The sequence below is a fragment of the Terrapene carolina genome, unplaced genomic scaffold, assembly GCF_002925995.2.
Source record: "Terrapene carolina triunguis isolate 2854851 unplaced genomic scaffold, T_m_triunguis-2.0 Scaffold558, whole genome shotgun sequence".
In the NCBI taxonomy this organism is placed as follows: Eukaryota; Metazoa; Chordata; order Testudines; family Emydidae; genus Terrapene; species Terrapene triunguis.
The window spans coordinates 3,568,502-3,594,786 of NW_020664909.1; the positions used below are offsets into that span (position 1 = coordinate 3,568,502).

The 26,285-nt window shown below is 40.9% G+C and overlaps 1 protein-coding gene across 1 annotated transcript in view; it reads left to right on the forward strand.

Annotated features, from left to right (window-relative positions):
- Nucleotides 1–25,997, forward strand: part of ZPLD1 (zona pellucida like domain containing 1) — a 35,877-nt gene extending 9,880 nt beyond the window's left edge. Inside the window, exons 2-10 of the mRNA XM_026659052.1 lie at nt 5,088–5,308; nt 9,047–9,228; nt 9,908–9,980; nt 14,770–14,867; nt 17,048–17,128; nt 18,624–18,795; nt 20,637–20,745; nt 24,441–24,470; nt 25,822–25,997. Of these exons, the coding sequence (XP_026514837.1) occupies nt 5,088–5,308; nt 9,047–9,228; nt 9,908–9,980; nt 14,770–14,867; nt 17,048–17,128; nt 18,624–18,795; nt 20,637–20,745; nt 24,441–24,470; nt 25,822–25,997 (1,142 nt within the window). The remainder of the gene's footprint in view (nt 1–5,087; nt 5,309–9,046; nt 9,229–9,907; nt 9,981–14,769; nt 14,868–17,047; nt 17,129–18,623; nt 18,796–20,636; nt 20,746–24,440; nt 24,471–25,821) is intronic.
- Nucleotides 25,998–26,285: the final 288 nt, after the last annotated feature.

Sequence of the window (26,285 nt, forward strand, 5' to 3'; positions counted from 1 at the left end):
CTCTTGCCAGATATATGCTTAACTCATCCTTCATGTGAGTATGGGACAGTAGCTTCTCCATTGTGACATTGGAGATGTTTATGGAGTCAATCATTTTATATTGCACAAGTGTAATACCATGGAATCTCTTCTTTCTGGTAATATTTTTAATTGATTCCTCTGCATACATGTCAAATAAGAGGTGGACGTCATCATAGGTCCAGTATTTTCTCTGTAGCCTCATAATGAAGTGATCAGCCAACTCTTGGCAAGTGTTAGTTTCTGGTTTGTTGAGAGCTTCTACCTCAGCTGTGTCATCTAGATTGCTACACTGAAAGGCCTCTGCTGGCATAAAGTACTGGTCATACTGTCAGTAGATGCTGTCTTAGGAAGACCATGCAAGAAGTGCATGTTTGCTGTTCACCTAGCAAACACGCATTGTTCTGTCGCATTCAAACATCAATTTGGTACCATGGAGAACTTGTACTTGACCTATGTGAGACTTTGGGAAACATCACGATGAGATCTTGACGTGATCAGGAGATGAGCAAACAATGACCTGTCTGTGGTCAGCTCTGTAATAGTCCCTGCCACCATCATTCTGAATGTCTTCTTTGCATTAGAGCACAGCTTTAGGCTGTTCTTCTTGATTCTGTAGATTTTTATGAATCAAATGACACCTCCCTTACCTTTCTGTCTTGCCCACGCAGGGGCGGCTCTGTTTTTTGCTGCCCCAAGCACGGCAGTCAGGCGGCTTTCAGCGGCACGGTCCACTGGTCACGCAGATTCGGCGGCATGCCTGCGGGAGGTCCGCCGGTGCCGCGCCTTCAGCGTCCCCACGCCGAATTGCCGCCGAAACCACGGCACCGGTGGACCTCCCGTAGGCATGCCGCCGAGGGCAGCCTGATTGCCGCCCTCACAGCGACCGGGAGGCCGTCCCTCCGCGGCTCGCCGCCCCCGGCACGCGGGGGGTCACCAGATGACAGAGGAGAAATAACGGGAGGGGGGGGGGGGAAAAAAAAAAAAAAAAAAACAACCAAGCCGGCTGCGTAGCAAAACAAAAAAACAAAAAAACCCACCGCAGCACAGGAAAAATTGGTGGTGGCTGAGAACCCACCGGCAGCTCCACGCCCCCCACCCCGCACCAGCTTGCCTCCGCTCTGTCTCCACCTCCCCCCTCAGGAGGGAGCAGCACACAGAGCCCCTCCTCCCCAGCCAGAGGGACCTGCCAGGGGGCCAGGTGAGTCCCAGCAGTGCTAGCCTTACCTGGAGCGGCTCCCAGGAAGCATCCAGCAGGCACGTCCCATCCCTCTGGCTCCTAAGGTCACGCGGGTCGGGTCGAGGGGGACGGGGGGGCTCTCTGCCCACTGCCGGCTGCCGGTGCCTACAAGCCCCGCCCCTGCAGCATACAGTGGAGACCTCCTCGCCGCCTCTGTGCGTGCCTGGGGAGTGGGGCTGCAGCACTCTGCATGCTCCTGCCGGCCGGCGGGCGGGCGGGTGCCGGGAGTTCAGCTGCGCTGCCCCAGGGCCCACGAAGAAGAGGTGAGTGGCGCCGGCAGCGCCGGCTTGCATCCTCCACCAGACTGTCCCCCGATATTGGGACAAAGTGCGTCCCAACCGATGTAAGGTCGGGACGTGGGACAAGTCCCCTAAAATCGGGACTGTCCCGATAATATCGGGACGTCTGGTCACCCTAGGCACGCGCTTGCTGCGCTGGTGCCTGGAGCCTCCCCTGTGCCCACGGAATTACATGTGCTCTCAGACTAAACAGCTGTCTTTGGGTTGAAAGCACAGTTGCCAACTTTCACGCGGTAAATAAGCACCCCGACTTTCACAATAAGCCAAATATCAAGCTAATCCCATTTCAAAACAATGCCAAAACAAGCCAATCCCTAAGAACCCCAACACTCTATGTGACCGGCGAGGAGGTCTCCGCTGCATGCAGTCTGGGACGGTGGTGGGCCCGCTGTGCAGCCCTGACTCTCTCCCCCCTTTGCCCCTGCTTGCCCCCCCTTGCCCTTGCTTGCCGGGAACCGATAAAAAAAACAAAAAGAAGAAGCAACAAGCTACAACAAGCAGCAAGCTACAAGCCAAACAAGCTACAAGCCAAAAACTAGCCAACAAGCAACTCACAAGCCAATTAAGCCAAAAACAAGCCCAATTTCTGCGTTTTTAACCCGGGGTTGGCATGTCTGGTTGAAAGGCTCAAATTTTCAATTTAGATGTTTCTCTCTCTCTCTCTTCTCAGAAATGACCAGAGAGCAGTAGACCTCAAAAACCATCTTGATGAAAACTTCATCAAAACAGATAATCTCTTCAAAATGTTCTGGCTTTGTCAAAGCCGAATATTTTGATTAAATTTTATGGCGTCTGAAGTGTTCCAACTAGCTTCCTTAGTCTACTTTTAATTCAGTTGGTTCTAAGGCAAACTTTTGGCAGCATATGGAAGTGTGCCTGAATAAAATTGAGCTAAGAATCTTCCTGGATGTGGGTCATACTGTTCTGAATCTATATCTATGAATATATATGCCCCTCAGTACACAGTATCTGAGCACTTTGCAGTCTTCAATGTATTTATCCAACAAACACTCCTGTGAGGAAAGACAGTGCTATTATCCCCATTGTATAGCTGGGGGACTGAGGCACAGAGACTAAATAACTTTCCCAAGGTCACACGGGAAGTCTGTGGCAGAACAGGGACTTGAATGCAGGTCTCCCAAGTCCCAGGCTAGCACCACTAGACCATCCTTTCTCTCTGCTCCTGTTGTTTATGAATAACACAAAGGACATGCATGTTGCAGTGGGAGTGTGAAAAATTTGTAAATTAAGCCCACACATGTAAATTACTAGTGTTCAGTGTCATAAATTCAGTAGAAACGAGCCTGAATTAGAGCATTCAGGGAGAGGTGGTAGGGGTATTTGCCTCTGGGTTCAGACTCATCTCTAACATCTGTCCTCTGTTTTTGTGTTGCAGAATGGGAAAATTATACAAGAGTAACCCTAGGTACAGTGACAGGGAAAAACTTGGTATTGGGAAAGGCCAGATTGTTATAATATAATCCAGAGGTAATAAATATATAATTAACAGAGCTAGGGCACTGCTCCTCTTAAAGTCAGTGGGAGATTTGAAAATGACTTTAAAGGTAAAGTAAAAGCACACTTCAAAAGTTGGTAGGAGTGAGGGTGAACACTTTTATTTTGCATTTACATTTGGCTGGTGGTAACACTGCAGGATAAACTTAACGGCACATTCCTGTTGCTATGTCCTCTTTTCCTGCTGCCCCCTCCTCCTTAACACATAACTGGAATGAGTGACTTGGCACCTGTATCTACTGAAGGCAAAGGGCCTGATTTTTCTCATACCTTTGTCAATTGGGGAGTAATTCCACGGAACTCAACAGAATTGCATAAGCTTACGTGTGAGGAAAATCCGAGCCCAAGTCAGTCCAACTCCTCCTACTTGCCTCCCACACCCATTTCTGCCCAGTGCGTAATGTCTAATGTGTAGAGCAGGACAGAGTTTGGCCTGTTATGTACTGTATTTGATTATTTTTTCTTTAATGCCACCATTTAAGGCTGCATGTAGTGTTGCTGTAGCTGTGCTGATCCCAGGATATTAGACACCCACCTTGTCTCACTATTAAGGCTATCTAAATGAAATTGCCTGGGTTTCTGTTGCATGGGGAAGAGCCAGTGCATTGTAATGGAGATTCATTACGTTCTGCTGTGGCAAATGCAGCACAACAATTTATTTGAGCAGTCGTAATGGTATAGTATTGACTGAAGTTGTTCTGCCATTTTTAATAGCACTAAATCATTAAGCAAATGCAATAAACTAGTTGTTGTTTAAAGGAGTAATGCCTGCATTTAACATGCTGGAAAATGTCTCTTTGTAGAGCATTGAAAAAAATGTTTAATAGTGTGCAGTCAGGAATGCGTCTGAAGACAAAAGCTACATTATCTTGCACTGAAGCTAAACATAACTATCACTTGTTCCTCTAGCCCAGGGGTTCTCAAACTGGGAGTTGGGACCCCTCAGGGGGTCATGAGTTCATTACATGGGGGGGTTGCGAGATGTCAGCCTCCACCCCAACCCCGCTTTGCCTCCAGTATTTAAATATGTAAAACAGTGGTTTTAATTTATAAGGGGAGGTTGCACTCAGAGGCTTGCTATGTGAAAGGGGTTACCAGTACAAAAGTTTGAGAACTGCTGCTCAAGCCTGTTGTGATGTGTACATTTTTTTCACTGAAGATCACAAGAGTCTTCAGGACTTTCAAACACAAGGCCATTCTTCATCTAAAAATGTTTGGAACAGAAAGATGTGACTAGCTCTAATTGCCATTTTCTAGTTGGTTTGTATTCGAGGTGTTACAATGTGCAATATGGTAAATCTCCAACATACTTCACTGTATTGATCACTATCTCTCACAAGCCAACTGATTTGTATTAATGCTAACGCTGAGTGTTCTTAAAAAGGAAAGCTTCAGAACAGTCATAATGAATTACTCTTTAAACTGTTGATTGCACTTCAGTCCTTTAACTGTCCTGTTTGAGCCTTTACTTGGCACCTGAAGTGGACTCTATCCTGCCTTAGATAAGCACTCTCAGCTTCTATGAGAGTTGTACAGTTGCAATGGAGGGCAGAATTCAGCTCCCTGAATTTCTATTGAAATCAGTGGGAATTACAAATGTGTTTATACAATGCCTAGCACAATGGTGTTCCACAAAAAATAAAGGCTTCAGGATCAGGCCCTATACATTTAACCCTTTGCCCATTTGTATCCCTTGGCATTCTCTCAGTTTATCAATGAGATTATGATTTATTTAATGGTGAGATTTTGGGTAATCACTTAAATTCCATGGTAGATTATATTGCCAAGTATTTTAGTTCTGATTCTTCATCAGCCTAGTTAAAGAACAGATTAGTGAGGTTTTTACCTGATAACACAATACGGATCAAACCCTCTGACAATAGTATGAAGAGTGATTTGATAGATCTGTAGAATATAACCAGACTAGCTGACGTAGGAGTCATCCTAGCATTCCTATATAGTTGTCAAATGAAATCCCAGTTCTGACATTTGCTTTTCCTGTATTTTCCTTACAGCTGAACGAGATATCAGTGTCTACTGTGGAGTACAGGCAATTACTATGAAGATTAATTTTTGCACAGTTCTTTTTTCTGGTTATTCTGAAACTGATCTGGCCCTGAATGGGAAACATGGGGACGCTCACTGCAAGGGGTTTATAAATAACAACACCTTTCCAGCAGTGGTCATTTTCATCATCAATCTCAGCACTTTGGAGTCCTGTGGAAGCACTCTAGTGGTAAGGCAAGATCACCGACAGATTGTATAATCGCTAGTAGTGCCTGGAATAGAGTGTGGGGGGTACTCCAGCATTGTATCCTTTACAAAAACCTCTGAAACAGTCTTATACACTTAGTAAAATAGTTCACTACACAAAAATTTGCTTTTTGAAAGAAATGGACAGCTCGTCAATTTGAGTGCTAATAAGAAGCCAAGGACTAGGATATACTGGTAGACAACAACTTTATTCTTATAGAGCTAGTTGGGAATTTTCCTTCAAAAGGCTTTTTCACTGGAAAATGCAGTTTCTTCACAATCAAAACTTTCTGCAGGAATGGTTCAATTTTGTGTAAGTTTTCCAAATTTCCATCTGGAAAAATGAAACAAATATTTTATTTGGGTTGGTTTTTCATGAGAATTGTAGTTCAAGCTCCCTGACTTAACTACATTTCCCATGGCACAACATAGTCTGCCCTCTGAGTGGCATGGTGCATCATGGGAGTAACGTGTCTGCAGGTTTATCATGTGAGATGTAATCTGGCCAGGAATGCTGACCCTGAGTGGAGAATGGAGACATCAGGTATCTGAACTACAGCTCCCAAGAGGCACCACCCCTGGGAAATGTTGTGTAATGCTGAATTGACCTGAAACAAATGCTTTGCCATTTCTGAATCAAATGTTTTTAGAACTTCTCATTTCAATATTTGAATTTTTCATCCGATTTCAGGACAAAAATAAACTTTGAAACGTCGGAATTTCCCACAGGAAGGAAATTCAGATTCTCACTCAGCTCTAATTCTTATTTAATATACTGCGAGTGTATGTACCACAACTTCTGCTGGATGGTGTAAGACCTGCTCAAATGTCTGATTTATGTTGCTCTGTAGTGGTTGGTCAGCAGAAGGATGGAAGCCTTAATAGTGCTAACAACTAGTTGAGATTCTCTTTTAGCGGAAGGGGTAAATACTTGTGTTTCTAGAGCCAAACATCTTAGACTTGATATGCTATGCAGCATAAATGACAGCTATGATATCTGGCTGTGTGCAGACAGCCGCAGATTTGTTATACTCAGATTGTCACTTAAGGCAAGATTCTGGTACCTTTTTTGCAGCGCTGTAATTTAATTAACTTTAATGGAGTTACTTCTAATTTACACCAGTGTGAATGAGAGCAGAATCAGGCCCTCAGTCTTCTAAACTGTTGTATCCAACAATGCCTCAATCTGTGGGGCAAGCCCAGATTTTAGACTTGAATTTCCTTTTATCCTTTAAGAATTGTTGTTCAACTTTTCGCTATAGGTAGAATCTCTGCAGTATGCTTTCAGATGTAAGGTGGGGGTTTCTGACACACACAGGGATGGTCTGGGTCACTGAAGATGCCAAAATCTTTATTGAGTAATTTACAAAAGAATAACAATTTATAATATTTTGCCAGGTTGCCATTTATAGCCAGAGTTGGTAATGACACTTAAACTTAAGTTCTCCTAGTACTTTCTGTTATATGTCCCTGTTTTCAGTTGCTTATAAGTTTGCCAAAGTGTTCGGGCTGAAACTTTCTATGTACATTCTCTGTCTCAGACTGAATTTTCTTTTTAAAGGTTCAGCAAAAATAGTTCAGTTGTTTCCAAGGGTAAGGTTAGGAAAAATGGGTAGTGTTGCCAATGCTAAGAAAACCCTAAACTGTGTGGCTTTTTTATTTTTTAAAAAGAGCTCTACCCCCTCCATAGTTTGGAGCAAGGCCTTGAAATTTGGCAGATAGCTCTAGGGTCAGATAAATGTATTTTGCTGTCCCCATGAAAATTACCCAGATTGGGCAAAATTATAAGCCTCTGAAAATTGCCATTTTGACATGTTCATAGAGCGTGTTAGAAATTTGCTGTTAAAATCTCCGAACATTCCGATTGCTCTGTGCAGGCTCTCATTCCCTTTGGAGCTCCCTATATAGCAAATTCTCTGAATGTGCGCTCACGCCCTGCAGGGCTCCCTATGTGTAGCCCTATGTGCAAAGACAAAGAAACAGCTTGGGGGGGGGGAACAATAGCAACCCACCACCCGCAACCCCTATGGCTTAGGAGTGCTGGGCTGTGAGTCAAGAAGAGACCATGAATACTGATCTTAGCTCTTCCAGTCACAGGTGTTAATATACCACACATTTCATAGCCCTTATTGCTAAGCAAGACTCATACCTCTACTTCATGAGGGAGGCAGGCATCCGTCATTTTACAGATGGTGTAATTGAGAGGCTGTACTTCTAGAAAGGTTGGGAATAGAACGCAGAACTCTAATGCGGTAGACTCCCTTGACATCCTCTTAACCATGCCAGCTTTCAGAATTAATGTGTGACATTTGTGTGCTAGGCTGTACTGTCTGTAACCTCTAGGCCACTCTCTCCTCCAGAGCCAGGAACAGAACCTAGGAATCTGGATTCCCAACATTTTTCTGCTGTCTAGCAAATGGTTATGTACACCACTGGCAAAATGTACAGGGAATAAGAGCCTACTATTGCTATCAGGTTTTCCTTTAGTTCAAGAAATCAAGTTGTGCTATGAATCTAAAGGTCCTGGGTTCAAACCCTGATGAACTACCCAGGTGTGCAGTGGGCAGCATGATTTGATGAATTCCTGTTTTTTCCCCAGTTTTTCTTTTTTAAAAATATAGGAGATTACATACAAAAACCACATCAAAACAATGCAAAATCAAGCAACAGTTAGGTAACGCCACAATTAATCTCATGCAACCTCGATGTGACCCTGTTGTGTACATGCATTATAAAATTACATATTCACATACTATTTTCTCCACATGACCATTAACTCACATAGTACATGGGATACATGGTGAATGAATCAGTGGGTTGCAGGAAGAGAAAGGATGTTCACTTGTGTTTTGAAGGCATTGGATGGGGACCCAGGAGAGCTGGGTACTATTTCTGTGTCAACTACATACTTATGTGATGTTGAGCAAATCAGTCATAATGCAGACATGCCAGGGGGCTGAATTAAGGTTACACAGGCAACTTTAATTGTGGCATTGTCTAAATATTGAGTGCTTGGATTTGCAGCATTGGCATTCTTTTAACTTAGTTTTTGTGTGAGTAATTTATCATATATAGATATGCATCTCTGTACAGACAGACACAAGCATTGACCAGAAATTCAATTGTTCGGCTTGAATTGCTTTACTGTCTCATTAATATCACTTTAAAAATACTATAACTCTCCCATTTCCATCATCTATTATGTGATTTGGAATCCTTCACAAGCCAACATACCAGTAGTGGCCACGCATCATTTCAGTGAGTGGGATTCTTTGTAAAATAACTTCATTTTCAAGTATTAAAAGCTCCCATATTTTGTTACCTTTCAAACTGAAAAGAACTGCTTCTTCAGCTCCCCCCCCCCCCAGTGATCCATGGGAATTCATCAGGAATGGTCAGAGAAAATGCCCATCTGAAAAATTATTCATGGGACCTCAGGACATTCCAGATCTGTGTTTTAGGTGCTATGGTGAGCCATATTTTGCATTCAGTCAGACCCCTGTAATCCCAATTGACTACAGGCTCTGCAGGTAAAATAGAAAACAGAATCTGATTTAGTAAGCCCAATTCATCCCTGGTGTACTGAATGAAGTTACACCAAGGTTGAATTGGGCTCAAACTGGCAGAATTTTTCAATGTGTTTGTATTTTTCTTTCTTTCTCTCTCTCTTTTTATGTGCTTAACCTTCGGGTAATGTCTGTTTTCATACCTTCCTCAATAGGTATCCTCCGTTCCAGGCATCAATGCATATGGGAATGTATCAGTGGTACAGATAGGTAACGTTTCAGGTTACATAGATACGCCAGATCCACCAACGATCATCAGCTACTTACCAGGGCTTCTGTACAAATTTAGCTGTAGCTACCCATTGGAATACTTGGTCAACAATACACAATTGGCTTCGTAAGTATGCTTTTCATTCATTCATATATATTTATATGTATAAGGGTCAGGGTATCTGTCTCCATGCATCTGCACACCCCAACATTTATCTCCATAAAAATCGTGCTCTTGTACTGATGGTGAAAAAAGTAAAACCAAGATTGTGGGAAGAAGTGGCAGGGTGAAAGGGGAGACTGAAGAAAGAAGAAAAGTTTACTAGAGGATCTGTATAATAAAATAATTTACCAAAAGCTACTGTAATTTGTTGCCTGACTAGTGTAAAAATTTGCCTTCTAAATCCATGTGGTTTTATGACTGAATAGTACCTGCATACACATTTTAAATTTCCCATGCAATATAATTTTTTTGTGTTGGGTAATCTGTGAATATGTAGTACAAGGAAACACATTTTCCATGAGCAGACACACTACATCATGGAGAACTGGTTCTTTTATGCCATTTTGCCTTTCTGCTAATTATTTGCCTGATTCATGTTTTTAATAGCCTCCATTACTTCCAGTATAGTTAAGGTCCTGTCATTGTCTCCACTATAAATTCCTATTTTCAGAAGCTTCTAACACAAACCTTAAAAAAATCACTCCTTATGATGTGTCTCAAGAACTGAAATAGGAAAACACAAGCAAAAACAAACAAACAAACAAAACCCTTAAGCAGTTTCTGGTTTCTAAATCTCTTTTAGGTCATCAGCTGCTATTTCTGTAAAAGAGAACAATGGGACATTTATCAGCACTCTGAGTTTGCTGCTTTACAATGTAAGTATAAAATTAGTAAACAATTTATATGTAATATTCTCTGAATTACATGGCTGCAACTCTCATTGACAGAGCAGAATTAAGCTCCTTATGTGTATATTATGTTCTATTTTCCCCGGAAGGGAAGCAGGCCTTTCATACAGTTGTCATTCATCTAATTATTACCTTGTGCTTGTCCTTTTTTTTTTTTTTTTGGAATGTACCTATTGTCTCTCTTCTTAGTGTCTGCCCTGAATGACCTACCATCTCTCTTCTTTTATTCTGCGTTTGCACAGTGCCTAGCGCAATGGGGTCCTGATCAACAATTAGGGCCTCCAGACCCTATCGCAGTACAAATTATAATAAATGATGCACTAGAATTCATATCTATTGCATATTGTACCTGCATATTATATCTATTCTAAATATGATCTTATAACAATATTGATATGTTAAATTTCTCACAAACATATATAGATTCAAGCCTTGTCCAAGTATGTTGACCATTTTAAATAGGAGTGAAGTATGCAGGATTTCGCCCCAATCTATACATCCATACAGGTGCTTTATTGCATGTACTTTGGATACTGCACGGGTTAATATTTTTAATAACAGCTTTTGGCTGCTGACACTTCTCTCATACTTTTTCAGATAATTGGGTTTGAATATACATCACGGTATAAACTTTTATTATGTAAATATGGACAACGACAGTAAAACGTAAAAAAATGTGCGGACTTCTATTTATAACAGCAACATTAATCCCTGAAATCTTTTTTGTTGATTAAAATTTTTATTCATACATTATAAATACCTGATTTAAATATCAATTTTTCAATCTATCAAGCAACATTTTTGTAAATTATGAATCTGTTTTTTTCCCGCTTTATTATTCATGTCATCGTGATGCTGAGTTATAATTCATGCAACTGATTTAAAAGTCGGTGCTTTTTTCTTGGAATATAATGAGCTATAAATATTGTAACAGGACATTTTCCAAAGGCATTTTTTTTAAATTCATGTTTATAAGTTTGTCATTTTGCAGAGCTGAGTTCTTAAAAACAGATTAAAATGTGTTAGAATGAAGATTATATTTCTCTCATTTTTAAATAAATGTGTAGTCAAAAGGCAAGAGAGCCAACTTCCTCAAAACTACAGGAATTGAATAGTGGATAGGAAGAGCCATTCATAGTTTCTGCAGTGAGAGAATAATATCATGAATTAATATCATGCCAGAATATGCCCCAAATGAAGTGCCCAAACTTAAAGGGCCTGATCAATAAGGTCAGATCCAAGGTATTTAAGTAATTAAGAATGAAATCATTGGTAATTTACTCTGGGTTTTGATCTTGTGAGATGCTCCTAGAAGAAATCCTGCAATTCACAGAAGCACGAAAAAGCAACCAAACAAAAGTATTAAGATAATCTTAGCAATTGTAACTATTTTTAGGCACTTGTACATAGATGATCTATACAGTATATTTTGCTCCTGTTATTAAAGACCAACATTTACAAATGCAGACCCTAAAACCAGACATTTAAAGCCATATTTAAGTATATAAGAGTCCTGGTTGTCAAAGGTGTGGTGCATTTGTAGCACCCAAAGACTCTGTGACCGTGAAAATCAAGCTACTTTTTAGGTGCCTACGTTCAGACACCTATGTTTGAACGCTTTAGACAGGCTGTTTGTTTTTTGTCACTTATTTCTCTAATGTTTATACTCCTTATCCTCAAATCCCTCTCTCCCTCCCCCCCGACTTGTTGATGTTTTCATTTGTTCTGTTCAGGGGCGGCTCTAGGCACCAGCAAAGCAAGCAGGTGCTTGGGACAGCCCATTTGCAGGGGCGGCAGGATCCATCATGGGAGCTGAGAACCAACAGGGTGCCCTGGGAGCTGTAGTTCCTTGGTTAGCTCCCTGCCTATAGAGCCAGCCCTGGAGCAGGGAAAGAACTACATTTCCCAGCATTCCCTTGGCTGCTATCAACAGGAAAGGGAGGGGGAGGGAGTGAGGTAGCTGAAACCTCATGCTGCAGCTTGCTGTGAATGGAGAGCTCACTGCTAGAGCGGGGTGGCCCTGGGAACAAGTGTGCCCAAGGAGTAGAAGGCTTTGGCCCAGCTATCCCCTTCTGAAGACATCCCCAGACTGGATTAGGGATACTGGTGTGACCTCACCTTGCAGCCCCCAAAGAAAAATTGGGTGGACTAAATGGACAGTGCACCTCTCTATCTGAAGCCTAGCAAGGGAGGTACGTGGATCCCACTCGAATTTAAAATGAAAAGTAAGGGAGGGGAGGCTCTGGACCTGGGCAGCTTTAGATACAGAACCAGGCACGTAGGAGGATTTCCGCGTCTGAGCCATGGAAGCAGAAATTGACTTTTCTTTTCCAGATTTAACTAATATTCAGAAAGGGAATCTAGCACCTGCCTTCCAGATTTGAACACCCTCAAAATTCAGGAGTGCTCAAGCTCAATTTGGGCAGCTGTTACTTCATTTCTCCCAAATCAAATATACTGATCCACTGTAACTTGCTGTAGAAAAAGTAGGATAAAATTGAGCAAGAAATGCTTCCCAGTGGTTATTAGGACTGGAATTGCTATTTTCAACAGCCATTGCCATTTTTTTTTTTTTTTTAGTTTTATTTGTTTAAAAGGAAGACAGTGATATTGCACTGGCAAATTCCCCATAGAAACAAAGAGTGGAAGAAAAGAATAATAAAGGCATCTTAACTTTTCCTCATTTATGGAGGACAGTCTTATTATATGCATCCAGATATCCTCCAATCACACAAGCTGAAAACTGTTCCACTTTACTAGAGTTCTGTAACCATATGGGAACCAATCCTGTCTGTGTTCTGTGCACATCTAAAATTCCTGATCAATGACCCGCCCTGGGAGCGAGTTACCAGTGACCCAGGGCTGAGGCAGAAGGAGGGTACAGTTGGCGGGGGAGAGCCCATGGCTGAGGTGGCAGGGGGGGGGGGGGGGGGGGGGGGCGGGAGGGGGGTGGGGGGGGTAGCCCAGAGCTGGGGTGGGGGGCAGCCAAACATTTTTTTGCTTGGGGCGGCAAAAAACCTAGAGCCGGCCCTGGTTCTGTTGTGCTACTTTGTGCCTTTGCCGTGTGTGAATCCATCTGCAAAATTTCTGGACGCAAGCACAAAGCTACCCATTATGGAAAAGACCTAAAGAGATTAATAGGGATTAAGGTTTGGATTTTCAAAGGAGCCTAAGGGATTTAGATACCCATGTGTAAATCTTTGGGTGTGACTGCAGCATGTGTAGCTCAGGTATTGAGTTAGCTTTGCTCCAATTAGTTTGCTAAAAATAGCACTGTTGTCATGGCAGCACAGGCAGTGCCACAGGCTAGCTGCCCAAGTACAATCCCTTCTTAGTCCCTGGGTAAATACTCAGGCAACTAGCCCATGCTACGGTCTCTGCTGCTGCAGCTATATTTAGCAAGATAGCGTGATCAAATTTAGCTATACGTGTTGCAGTCGCCCCTCCCAATTGCAGTACAAGATCTGTCTTTAGGCTCCTTTGAAAATCTCAGCCTAAACCAATAGCGATCTATAGAAATTGCTCTAAAAATCTGTAGGACATAATAAGAGTGAGATCTTTTCTACAGATTCTCTTAACCAACCTACAAATTTAACAGAGAAGTACACCCCTGCTATCAAATTCTACCGCCTGGTTTAAAAGTTCTATAGCCAGTTTTCTCTCCTTCTCTTTAATATTCTAAAGGACACTTCCATAGGGGTGAAGTATATAGAAAGTTATAAATTCTGTTTTTCATTCCATTAGAAAAAATCACATGCTTTGCACATTTAATTTAATATTTTCCAAACTTTCTGGTGTCTGCTACACCATCCTGGTTTTATTGTGACACAGCTTGTGCAAGGCAGGACTTTTTGAAAATGTGGACTGAGTCTTGGATATCCTCATCTCCCACTAGAGATCTTTCTCCCATATGCTGAACCTCTCCCACCAATCCCTTCTTTCTAATGCTCATCTGCAATATATTAAATGATGTCCCCCCTAAGTGCGTTTTGTATTGCTAAATTATGTCTTTGTGAACGGGTTCCTACTTCAGCTCCTGGAAATCCTGGCTGGTAGGCCCTCTTTGTGAATTTAGCAGCATACACAGAGCACCAGGGTACATCCACCAAGTGTCTTTGATTGTTTATACTCCAGGTACATCACAACATGGTGAGAATTATGCTCCCTTCCTGCTCCCTGTCTCAACTATTTACACGGCTTGATTTCTTCTCAGGAGTACCCAGCTGGTGAGCTAATTACTTCATTAGCTCATCAGGCTCTCTACAGGTGCAAGTGATCCCTTTTACCCTTCCAAATCCAAACGACCTAAGTCCCTTCTACTCTAACTATACCCAGTGCCCTGGGTGTTCTAAGTGACCAGGGTGCTGGCTTCCAAAGAGCTCAGTTTATAACTGCTAACAGCACCCTGTCACAGTCTGACACACCACATTCATTTTACAACATTGTACAAGCTGTGATTCTCTCTCTCTCTCTCTGTACACACACTTACACTAGTTTGGTAATGGAGCTTCTGAAAGGAAATCATTTTTTTAATACATTCTTTGTTTGTTACCCAACACTTTTAACGTGTCATTTCCCACTAAAGCTGCATTGTGGAGAGCAAAACATCTGTTCTAATCATCTGAGGGAAAACTTGAACTGTGCGAAACTTGATAGCACTGCTGTTTCCATTAAACCAACTGACCGAAAAAGCTTTTGTGTTGCATGGTGTTGGTATTGCCATTGTGTTACAGCAACTGTGTGTTTGTTTTTCCAGGACTCAACCTACAGCCAGCTGCTGGTTATCCCCAGTATAGGTTTACCTTTGAAAACAAAAATATATGCAGCAGTGCGAGCAACCAACCTAGATGGCAGGTACAGTAAAAGATGTTGTTTCTTCCCTTTCTAATTTTTGCAGCTCTTGAGCAGCATCAATCACCATGTAAATTTATAATTCTGTATGGCTCTTTTTTTTTTGGACAGTCTTTTATATTGAGGCTTGGTAGAATTTGATTTTTTTAAAAATAATTTTGATAGATAACTGATTATTTTCAAGCATTGCTTTTTATTAATTTAAATTTTTACAGGTGTGAAAACTACGGGAGTGTCAGACAATAGGAGAGTCAATTATTTAATGACAGTACACATTGAGATTCAAAAAGTTAAATCTTTATAACTGTTAAAATACAAACTATCAACATCATGTCAAAATATATAAAGTAAATATCCTTACATCAAACTCTAATAAGTTCTCAAGCATTTTCTTACTTTTTCTACCTGTACATTTTGAGGATTATCGATGGAAATGTTTTTTGTAGATTTGTGTCTGTACGGTGAAATCCATGTTTACTGATAAAAATCTAATACTTCCAAGCCTATTTACAAGTAATGAAATGGTGAATCACTTCCCTCTGTTGGACGGAATCAGATCTGTTTTGTTATGTGTCACAGGCCTTTTATTGGTAATCATCAACAAAGATTCTCCTTGAGCTCAAGGGAGGGAGTCTGGGGCTTTTGTAAGAGGAGGAAACAAAGGAAACAAAAGGGTAGGAATAAATGGTCAGTTTCCAGAATGGAGAGAGGTAAATAGTGGTGTCCCCCAGGGGTCTGTACTGGGAACAGTCCTATTCAACAGATTCATAAATGGTCTGGAAAAAGGGGTAAACGGTGAGGTGACAAAATTTTCAGATGATATAAAACTAGTCAAGATGGATTGCAAGGAGTTACAAAAGGATCTCACAAAACTGGGTGACTAGGCAACAAAATGGCAGATGAAATTCAGTGTTGATAAATGCAAAGTAATACACATTGGAAAACATAATCTCAACAACATACAAAATGACGGGGGTCTAAATTAGCTGTTACGCACTGAAGAAAGAGATCTTGGAGTCATTGTGGATAATTCTCTGAAAACATCCACTCAGTGTGCAGCGGCAGTCAAAAAATCGAACAGAATGTTTGGAATCATTAGGAAAGAGATAGATAACAAGACAGAAAATATCATAATGCCACTATATAAATCCATCGTATGCCCACATCTTGAATACCGAGTGCAGATGTGGTCATCACATCTCAAAAAAGATATATTGGAATTGGAAAAGGTACAGAAAAGGGCAACAAAAATGATTAGGGGTATGGAACAGCTTCCGTATGAGGAGAGATTAAAAAGACTGGGACTTTTCAACTTGGAAAAGAGACGACTAAGGAGGGATATGATAGAGGTCTGTAAAATCATGACTGGTGTGGAGAAAGTAAATAAGGAAGTGTTATTTACTCCTTCTCATAACACAAGAACTAGGGGGTCACCCAATGAAATTAATAGGCAGCAGGTTTAAAACAAAGAAAAGGAAGTATTTCTTCACACAACGCACAGCCAGCCTTTCAAACTCTTTGCCAAAGGATGTTGTGAAGGCCGAGACTATATCAGGGTTAAAAAAAGAACTAGGTAAGTTCCTGGAGGGTACGTCCATCAGTGGCTAATAGCCAGGATGGGCAGGGATGCAAAACCATGCTCTGAAGTGTCCCTAGCCTCTGTTTGCCGGAAGCTGGGAATAGGCGACAGGGGATGGATCACTTGATGATTACCTGTTCTGTTCTTTCCCTCTGAAGCACCTGGCATTGGCCACTGTTGTAAGACAGGATACTGGGCTAGATGGACTATTCGTCTGACCTAGTATGGCTGTTTTTATGAGGATGTAAATCCTGTCCAATGCTGCCATGAAATTCTTAGTGGAGATGATGTGCAGCAAAGTGATACCCATTGAAGTGCTATGTGGCCACTGATTTGTAACAGCTTCTTTACTGTGGAACAGATGGGTGTAAAATCATGTTGGTTGAATTGTATCATTCATACACTGTGCAGTTATGTAAGTAATGCAGAAAAATAAAAACTATTATGCTGACATAGAATGGTCTCAGTGAGAATGCAGGGATTCTACACATGGCTCATAATTGTACACAACTGTGTAGGTTCAGTTCATCAGCTAGTACTATCAACTTGTACCTCAGGTTTTTTTAAATCTTTTTCTCTGACAATTATCTTGCTTCTCATGTAGATGGAATGTTTTGATGGACTATTGTTACACCACTCCATCTGGTAATCCCAATGATGAGCTTCGATACGATCTCTTCTTTAGGTAGGTACTTTGCAAATCCAGCATTTGTATGTAAATGCCCTCCTTTTAAGAGTGCAATTATGAGCCTCTGTATGATGGCGTGATGCTACATTTCTTGACGGGCATGAGGTTTTTAAGGAAGGCCCAATGTCTAAGCTCGTAAATAACTTATTAGTCACTTACCTAGCTATTTGTGAACATAAATATTGGGTAAGTGTGCACAGGCATGAAAATTGTGTGCACCAATGTAGATGTAGAAATAGTCATTTTGTGTGCACATACCAGGGGCCTTCTACTCAAATTTCAGTGGGTATGTATTAACGTTTATTTTAATGCAAGCAAGTGGGAGGATGTCCTATGGGTAGATGATAACCATCTGACATGTCTAAGGTGCTGATTCAGGAAGGTGCTTAAGCACAAGCTTAAGTGCTGTCCTGAATGGCAATCACTTCCTGAACTGGGACCTTAAAAAGGCTAGCAAAGAGCAGCTTGGTGTCTCAGCAACACCACAGATTAAATCAGATCAGTGGCTCTTGATGGAGCTGCTACCTTCCTTCAGAGGTGCTTATCTATATAAATTAGCTTACCTGACAACTTTTTGTTTCAGGTCTCATAATTATTTGTAGATTTGAATTTAAATGGAACCTGGAGCTGAGCTACCTTAGTTTTGGTTTTGATGTTGCAAAATACACAATTCAATACTGCTTTAAAGAAGTGTGTGAGAGAGAGACATATATACATACATACCCTTTGTGGGGCTCTTCAACAGTGGCCCTCCTTTCAGCAGCCACCACCAGTTGCCTTCTTTCTTGTCCCAAGACTCCTCTTTTCATCCCCCACCAGCAGGCCCATCTCCTAGTCACCTGACTCCTTGTCAGGTGACTGGATTTATTGCCTCCACCTAGGGAGGCAGGCCAAATCTGGCACAGGTTCAGCTTAAACCCTCTTAAAGGGCCAGGTCAGTTTGTGACAGAGTGCCCTTATACATACAATGTCAAGCAGACTTGATTTCCAATTGTCAGTATTGTTGGGTCCCTATCTGCATTAGCTAAGAATGCAAAAGCAATGGGACAAAATTGTGCTCTGGCATAACTCCCACTAATGTCAACGGGTGTAAACACTGCAGGATCAGGGCTAGTTATCTCACATCCTGTGTGTTCCAGACAGTCTAAGGCAAGTGAATCACCTAAAGAAAATATTGGAGACGTGGCATTCTTGAACACAGATCCTTTTTAATGTTTCTAAGAGTAATTCTGACTCTGAACCTTTTGTTCATTGTCATTCTCTGCCTGCCTGTGCATCTGAGCAGTGCTCCCTGCCATGCCATCTCAGCACTTGACCTACTATAGCACACATGAGACTCTCATAGCTGCCCATTTTGGACATCATGGTGCTGTCTTGTTTTGCACAGATCTTAAGCGTTGATCTTGTTACTTATAGTCCCTTATTCTCAGTTAGGGGCTATAAATCAGAGGTACACATGGTCATCCCAGTTTTAATCTTTTATAACAATTAGCTGTGACAAGGACCCACAGACCACTGTAATTGAGAATGGCAAGAGCCAGATGGGCCGGTTTTCCTTTGAGGTGTTCCGCTTTGTGAAGCACAAGAACCAGAAGATGTCTACAGTCTTCCTCCATTGTGTGACAAAGCTGTGCAGAACGGATGACTGTCCCTTTCTTGTACCTGTAAGTTTTGAGGGGGGCTCTGTCAATAATCTTTATGAATCTGTGCTGTGCCAGAAGCAGAACTGTAGGACCATTCTACACCTGTAATTTGCAGATGGATAGGGGAGGTGGAGGGCATCTGGGTTGTGCAGATGAAGACAGCACCTAGAATTTGAACTTTTCATCTGTCTCTAGAGAATGTGAATGCAACAAATGAAGAGCGGCATTTCAATGTCATCACCATTGTGTGACGTAACACTGGGAACTGTAAAGCTCGGGGAATTGGGCTTGGCATAAGGAGTGTTCACCTTTAGGTCTCTGGGTCAAATCATGCCTCGGATGATAGAGACCAAAGGTGACCACTGTCAGAAAGCCATTCAGATAGTTTATGAAAAATGAGCTGGTGGTCTCAGTATAGCTCCTAGAAAAAGGTTATTTGCATCACAAGAAACCATAAGTGTGTCTTGGGAATGACATCAATAGAAAGCTCAAGGATAGAGAATAAGTTTGAGCCTTAGACTGACCTATCCGCTCATTTCTAGATGTGATCCCCACAAAACAAAGTTGAAGAACATTCATAGAGTGTTTGGGGAAATGTTGCATGATCACTTCCCCCTGCTATACCTATTTAGTGGGTAGAGTTTGAGTCTTTGATACCCCTCACCTGGCAGTAGAACTGGTCAAAAATATTCTGATAGATCATTTTTTCCATCAGAAAATGCCACTGAAACTCAAACTTCCCGTGGGAATATGTCTATTTTGATGAAATTTTATTTCAGGAAAAAAAATGTGTGAGTGGGGAATTTTGATAAGGTCAGAACTATCTGTTTGACATTTTATAGAAATGACCATTTTGATTTTTATTGTTGAAAACATTTCATTTAGACATTTTTTATAATAGAAAAATGAAAAGTTGAAATGGAAACAAAACTATTTGATCAAAAGAAAACGTTCTGATATGATTTTTTAAAAAATTTTGTTTTGTGGGAAATTTTAAAGTTCTTTGTTTTCATTGCAATTTGGAATTAAACAAATTTTGAAATTGCAGAATTTCCCATGAAATGGAAATTCTGGTTCCCACACAGCTCTGTCCATCAGCTTTCATGACCTCTAAAAATGTTTGATAGAAAAACCATATAAAAATTTACTCATCTAAGGCCCAATTTAGGAAAGAACTTAAAGCATGTTCTTAAAGTTAAGAATGTGCTTGAGTGCATTGCTGAATCAGGGCCTGAAACATGAAGCATGAAAAGAGTCAAATTGGAATGATTGATTTTAGATCTCAGCATGGTTTGCATCCCTAAGATATGTGTGTCCATGGTGAATGGGAAAGAGAGGAGGGTGAATTAAGGATGGATTACAGACACTCCAATGTGAGACTATTCTAATATGAAAACTAATAATAAAATTTCAACCCAACTTCATGCTATTGTTCAGAATATGAGTAATCCAACATAGCTGCCCTTAAAAAAAACAAACAACTTAAAGGGTTTTCTAGGATCTCAACTGTCATATCTTGTATGTCCCTAGTCTAGCACATAAACATCAGCTGGGATGGGGGCTATGAACAAAGCCTTGGTAAATTAATTACTGAAAAGTTTATTATACTGTAATATGGATATTGTACATGAGAGCAATGCAGTTCCATAAATGAATGAGGCAAAATACAACTGGAAGCCAATCATTTACAACATGCACTCTTAGGGGATATTGCATCTCTTTTTATTGCAAAGTAATTGAATGCATACAAGAAATAAAATTGTAGTATCACTTTTAAAAGAGCTGGCATTAAAAATGGAAGCACAGGAAGGCAATAATTCTACTCCACTCTGAAACTGTGATTGTTTTGATTAACCGCTCAGATTTGCAGTAACAGAGAAAGAAGAGATGCTGTTAGGAGAACAACTTGGAGCGCTCAGAGCACCTCTGGAAATGCTGTAATCTCTGCTGGCCCCATCATTACAAGGAGCGGTAGGAATTCTCAAACCTTTCTGTATATTGCAGGAATTTAAAAAACATGAGGAAATGCTTTGCTGTTTAATAAGAGTTTGCAGTGACTCAAATAAAAAACCCAGCTAACTTATTTGGGTCTATTCCTACTGCTAGACTAAACTTTCATGTAAAAGTTCTGAGCCAATTGTTTTGGTCATATATGCACTCAAAACACTTAATGAAGTCATTGTGGATTATGTGCATTTGTCTGAGGCCACCTTAAACACCTAAACTCAACAGGCTAAATTCTTGTTGGTCATACAGATTCAGCCTTCATTGAAGATAATGGAAGGTGCACCCATCTAACTAAGAAAAAAATGAGCCTGATTCATTTTGCTTAAAATCACAGCTCAAGATGGGAAAGCCACAAAATGGGAAAAATTGTTTAGAAGCTAATGAACACCCACTCTAACACTGACTACTACTTGCCTGGCTCTTCCACTTCCATCTTAGGGTATGTCTACACTGCAAAAAATGGTGTGTTCTTAACTAGGGTTAGCTCACTTGATTTAAGTTAGCAGTGAAGACACAGGAACTTAGCTCTTAACTCACTTTAAAAGTTTGAATTAAAGCCTATAGGGCTGCTAACCTGAGTTAAAACCCAAGTGGCTGTGCATTCACTGCTATTTTAACCCAATTTAGATAAGCCGAGTAAAGAACACACCATTTTTTTGCAGTGTAGATGTAACTTTAATGACATTAACTATGACTTGCGTTGGTAATATACTTTTTGCTCAGCTTTCAGCTGTAAAGAGAGCCTGAGGCAAATAGTTCAGGTTTTCAATTTAAAGGCGATTGCCCAGATTCTGTTCTCACTTAAACTGATACCTATCCAGAGTGTAATTCCACTGATTTCCGTTCTCCTAGAATTTTAAAGTGTTTCAAATACATCTTGGAATTTCTGAGAAGCATTAATTTTGTGAATACCTGTGGTAACTAGTAAAGATAAAATATTTTGAGCCAAATTCTGCTGTCAGATGCATGTAAGTAACTGTCATTGGGTCAATGGTTTCAGTGGAGTCAGTCTGGATTGAAACCAATGAAACTGAGAGCAGAATGTGATTCCATAGAGGGAAAAGAATTACTATGCAGTGGTGGATGCATGGACATATGCAAGAAGAGAAATTTGCCCATAGAGAATTGAGAATGCATTCAGTTTTTTTTGTATGTGCCTGGTTAGAAAAGGTTTTTTTTAGTAGAATTGGATGAATAATGCCAAAAAATTCTGCACATATTTGAAGTAGATCAGGCATTTACTTCAGCCATGCTCATGGCCCTTTTGAGTTCACTTTTCATGAACGTTCACTTAGTTTAAAAATATCTGGGGAAAACTAATTTCAGAGTTGCAAGCATCAGGAAACTGAATTTCAGATTTGCAGTTATTTGATCATTCAATCAGGGAATAGAAACAAGATGGCAGGATTTATCTGAGCAGTCATAAGCAATACAGCTCAAATTTCAAATATTTGGGATCAATCTATAGAGTTTACAAAAATAGAAAAATATTAATCAGTTGCCTTTGGATATTGAATACCTTCAAGTAAACCACAAAAAGTTCATGGATATTCCATGAGCAGAAGAGGTGGCTAAATTCTTTAAATACATGATTGTTGAAAATTCTTTGCTTAGCTCTAGTTTAGCCATGAATAGATATGAAAAGGGGAAATAGAGGAGACTAAGGGGGGATATGGTAGAGATATATAAAATCATGAGTGGTGTGGAGAAAGTGAATAAGGAAAAGTTATTTATTTGTTCCCATAATATGAGAACTAGGGGCCACCAAATGAAATTAATGGGCAACAGGTTTAAAACAAATAAAAGGAAGTTCTTCACACAGCGCAGTCAACCTGTGGAACTCCTTGCCTGAGGAGGTTGTGAAGGCTAGGACTATAACAGGGTTTAAAAGAGAACTAGATAAATTCATGGACGTTAAGTCCATTAATGGCTATTAGTCAGGATGGGTAAGGAATGGTGTCCCTAGCCTCTGTTTGTCAGAGGCTGGAGATGGATGGCAGGAGAGAGATCACTTGATCATTACCTGTTAGGTTCACTCCCTCTAGGGCACCTGGCATTGGCCACTGTCAGTAGACAGGATACTGGGCTGGATGGACCTTTGTTCTGACCCAGTATGGCCATTCTTATGTTCTTAAATAATCATTTTGCAATTGTCGTCTATTTCAGAACTGGAATTCAAACATGTTATGGAATATATAGAGGACAATTTTACTTTTATTTCTGGCTTTTAGGTTGCACAGGTAGGAAAGATAGTTGGGTCTATGAAGCACTGGACTATGACTTGGGAGGCCTGGGTTCAGTTCCTGACTGCCACAAGTTTCCAGCATGACTTTGGGCAACTCAATCTACCTTGTGCCTCAGTTCCCCTTTTGTGAAATGTGGGGAATGGTACTTCCCTACCTTGAGGCTAAAATCTATTAATGATTGTAGGGCTGTCAGGTATTACGGTTATGAGGAGCCATATAGAAACCTAGATAGTCACAAGCAGCAGCAATCCTGTCTCACTCATGTATGTTTTAAGCTATTCTAACACTGTGCCCTTTCACAGAGACCTTGCACTTGTTTGTTTATCTATAATAAGTCATTTTAGACAAAATACATGGTTTTCTCTCTGCGTACGGAAACAAAATAGTTATCTACTTGTGAAGGCAAAAGTGTTAAAAATAATGGTAGCCGTTGTATGTCCTAGGCTACGTCTACACTACCCGCCTGAATCGGCAGGTAGAAATCGATCTCTCGGGGATTGAATTATTGCGTCTCGTCAGGACGCGACAATCGATCCCCGAATCGACGCTTGTACTCCACCAGCGGAGGTAGGAGTAAGCGCCGTCAATGGGGGAGCCGCGGAGGTCGATTTGCCGCCATCCTGACAGCGGGGTAAGTCGGCTCAGATACGTCGAATTCAGCTACGCTATTCGCGTAGCTGAATTTGCGTATCTTAAATCGAGCCCCCCCCCATAGTGAGGACGTAGCCCTAGTTAAAAATAAATACAAGTCAGGACCTTGAAATAAATATACTTTTGAGCTGTGATTGAGGCTTACAAACAGAAAAGCAAAAACAAACAAAGATAAGATATTTAGTTTCAAGACTGACAATGGGGAGTAAGTGAAAATTAGGGAAAAAACTTAAATGCATCCCTAAAAACGTAAACTCATCCTTCTGTGCTCCTGTTAAGAAAAAAGTTTGTGTGAAGGAAGAGAAGTTTTCTAATGCTTTGTAGTCACAGATTTCCTTGAAGAAACGAAGATAAAGTACCTCCACCATTGCAAAGATCCTTCCCCCTAATACAGCAAATGGTGAGAAGAAGTAGTTCCTGCTGCATTGTTTTGGTCATATTTTTATGAAATGGGACATAAGAGAATTAGCAACACGTTAACATAACTGGACCTTGAATAAAGATTTTTTTTTTTTTTGCAGCGTAGTAAGCGGTGCATAAGACCAATATCCTCACAGTAAAAATTAGGAAGTTTCTTATAGTTAATGTTCCTATCCTGACTTGATCAGAGACATTGATTGTGACAAGCCACCATTTCCAACACAGTTGCTGAGTTTTAGGATAGTCCTAACTTTATTTTTGTCTGGTTTTAGTGGGAGTGCAGAGGATGCAGATATTGATGTCTCTAAAATATAATAGCTCCATTTTTATATTTTTATACAGATGAGACACCAACCAACAATTCACAGCTAGGTAAGTTAATCAGAATAAGAAAAACACAAAACAGGGGTATTACAGGAGTGCTACACTAATGAGTAGGTAAACCATTTGGATTCAGCTATATGTGTTGAAGTTTTCCTTATTACCATTAATTTAAAATGAAAAAATATGAATGTGTTCTAAAGAAAGCAATTGGTAAATCTGGAATGCTCAGTTAAATTCATATGCCCAACAGTTTAGCAAATTCCAATCTCTACTATGGAACTGAAATTACAAATCAAATGCAACCCTATTTATGCTGCTATGGCACATTAGGAAACAGTGCAACTACCAGAAGCAAAATGACAGGTTTACGCAATAAAGTCATTTCCTACAACAGATTAATTGAACCACAAAATGGTCGTTATGGTGCAGCCTAGCCTGACTGGCTTCACAGCTCAAAAAGGTAAAAGAATCCTGTTTCAGTTCCTGTAGTCCCTGACCTTTGTCCTGGATGTAACCATAGGAACCACACAAATGGTCTGTGGTAAGGCAGATGGGAATGGGCAACAGGGGATGGATCACTTGATGATTACCTGTTCTCTTCATTCCCTCTGGGGCACCTAGCATTGGTCACTGTTGGAAGACAGGATACTGGGCTAGATGGACCTTTGGTCTGACCCAGTATGGACATTCTTATGTTACAGATCCCAGTGCTTCTGCTCTGGTGGTTGAGGAAGTAGGCTGTATAGAAAAATAATGGGGTAGTATAGGGGAGAGGAGGTCTTCAGATTGTCAGAGTGCTCCTCCTCCTGATCACCTGGAATTCTTTTGGGTGGAGAAATAAATCTGTAGTGTGTTCCTGGTTTCTCTGTTACTGTTGTCTGGCTGATCACTCTTTGTCAATATTTACTAGGGAACCATGTAACAAAATTCAGCTGCTATCCCTCATGAAGCCTAAGGCAACTGGGAGAGAACCCCTCCCCTCCCCCAGTTCTCCCTTCCTCCAACACATTTGAATGGTGGGGACTCCAGAAGCATGTTAAGGTTCCTCCTCCATAATAAATTCATGTATAACAGAAACCTGGCATTCAATAGAAAGATTTTGTGTTCCTGTCAGCTGACATCCTGCACACCTGAGTATGGAGTTCAGGTCAGCTTATGCGTTAAATATTGTCATCTTGTCTTACACACACATACACACACACACCATCATTGTAAGTGTGTGTGTGAAGGAGCTATGCATCTGCAGCCACTCCCTAAATACATTAGATAGACTTAATGTGCAGTTCAGTATCAGCCTGTTAACTGTAATTTTTGTATATGAAGGCGTTGTGGCAGGAAGACACAGCTCTGCAGAGAGAGATTCTGATGAGACCTTTCTGAACCTTTTTTTCTCTTGCAGCTCATCCAAATGGACCTCCTTTCCAGCTGAACTCAGTCACCAGTGCACTGATTTCAGGAATAGTCATTCTAGGGATTATGAGCATTTTCTTTTTTGTATGTTCCCTCACCCTGCTGCGCAGGAAATGGCCCAGCAGCTCAGTTTTGGGTGGCATACGAAACCCAGTTTTCAACTAATAGGAACAATTAATTTGCACTTGTTTTGGGGGTGGGGGATTGCCTTCGTTGTCCATGAAATATACTTTGTTATAAATTTACCAAGGCAACATTCTGTCTGTATCAAACTTCAGCTAGTCTTATTTGTAGTGTTATAGACTTTATTGTATAGCTAAACAGTCATAGTGATGGCAAGAATCCTACGTAATTCCTCTCATTTGTGTTTGTGATCAGACTATTGAACATTTTGCCTGTGGGTGTACTGACAATACAATTGGTGTCCTACTTCCAACTGGGGTCTTAACATTT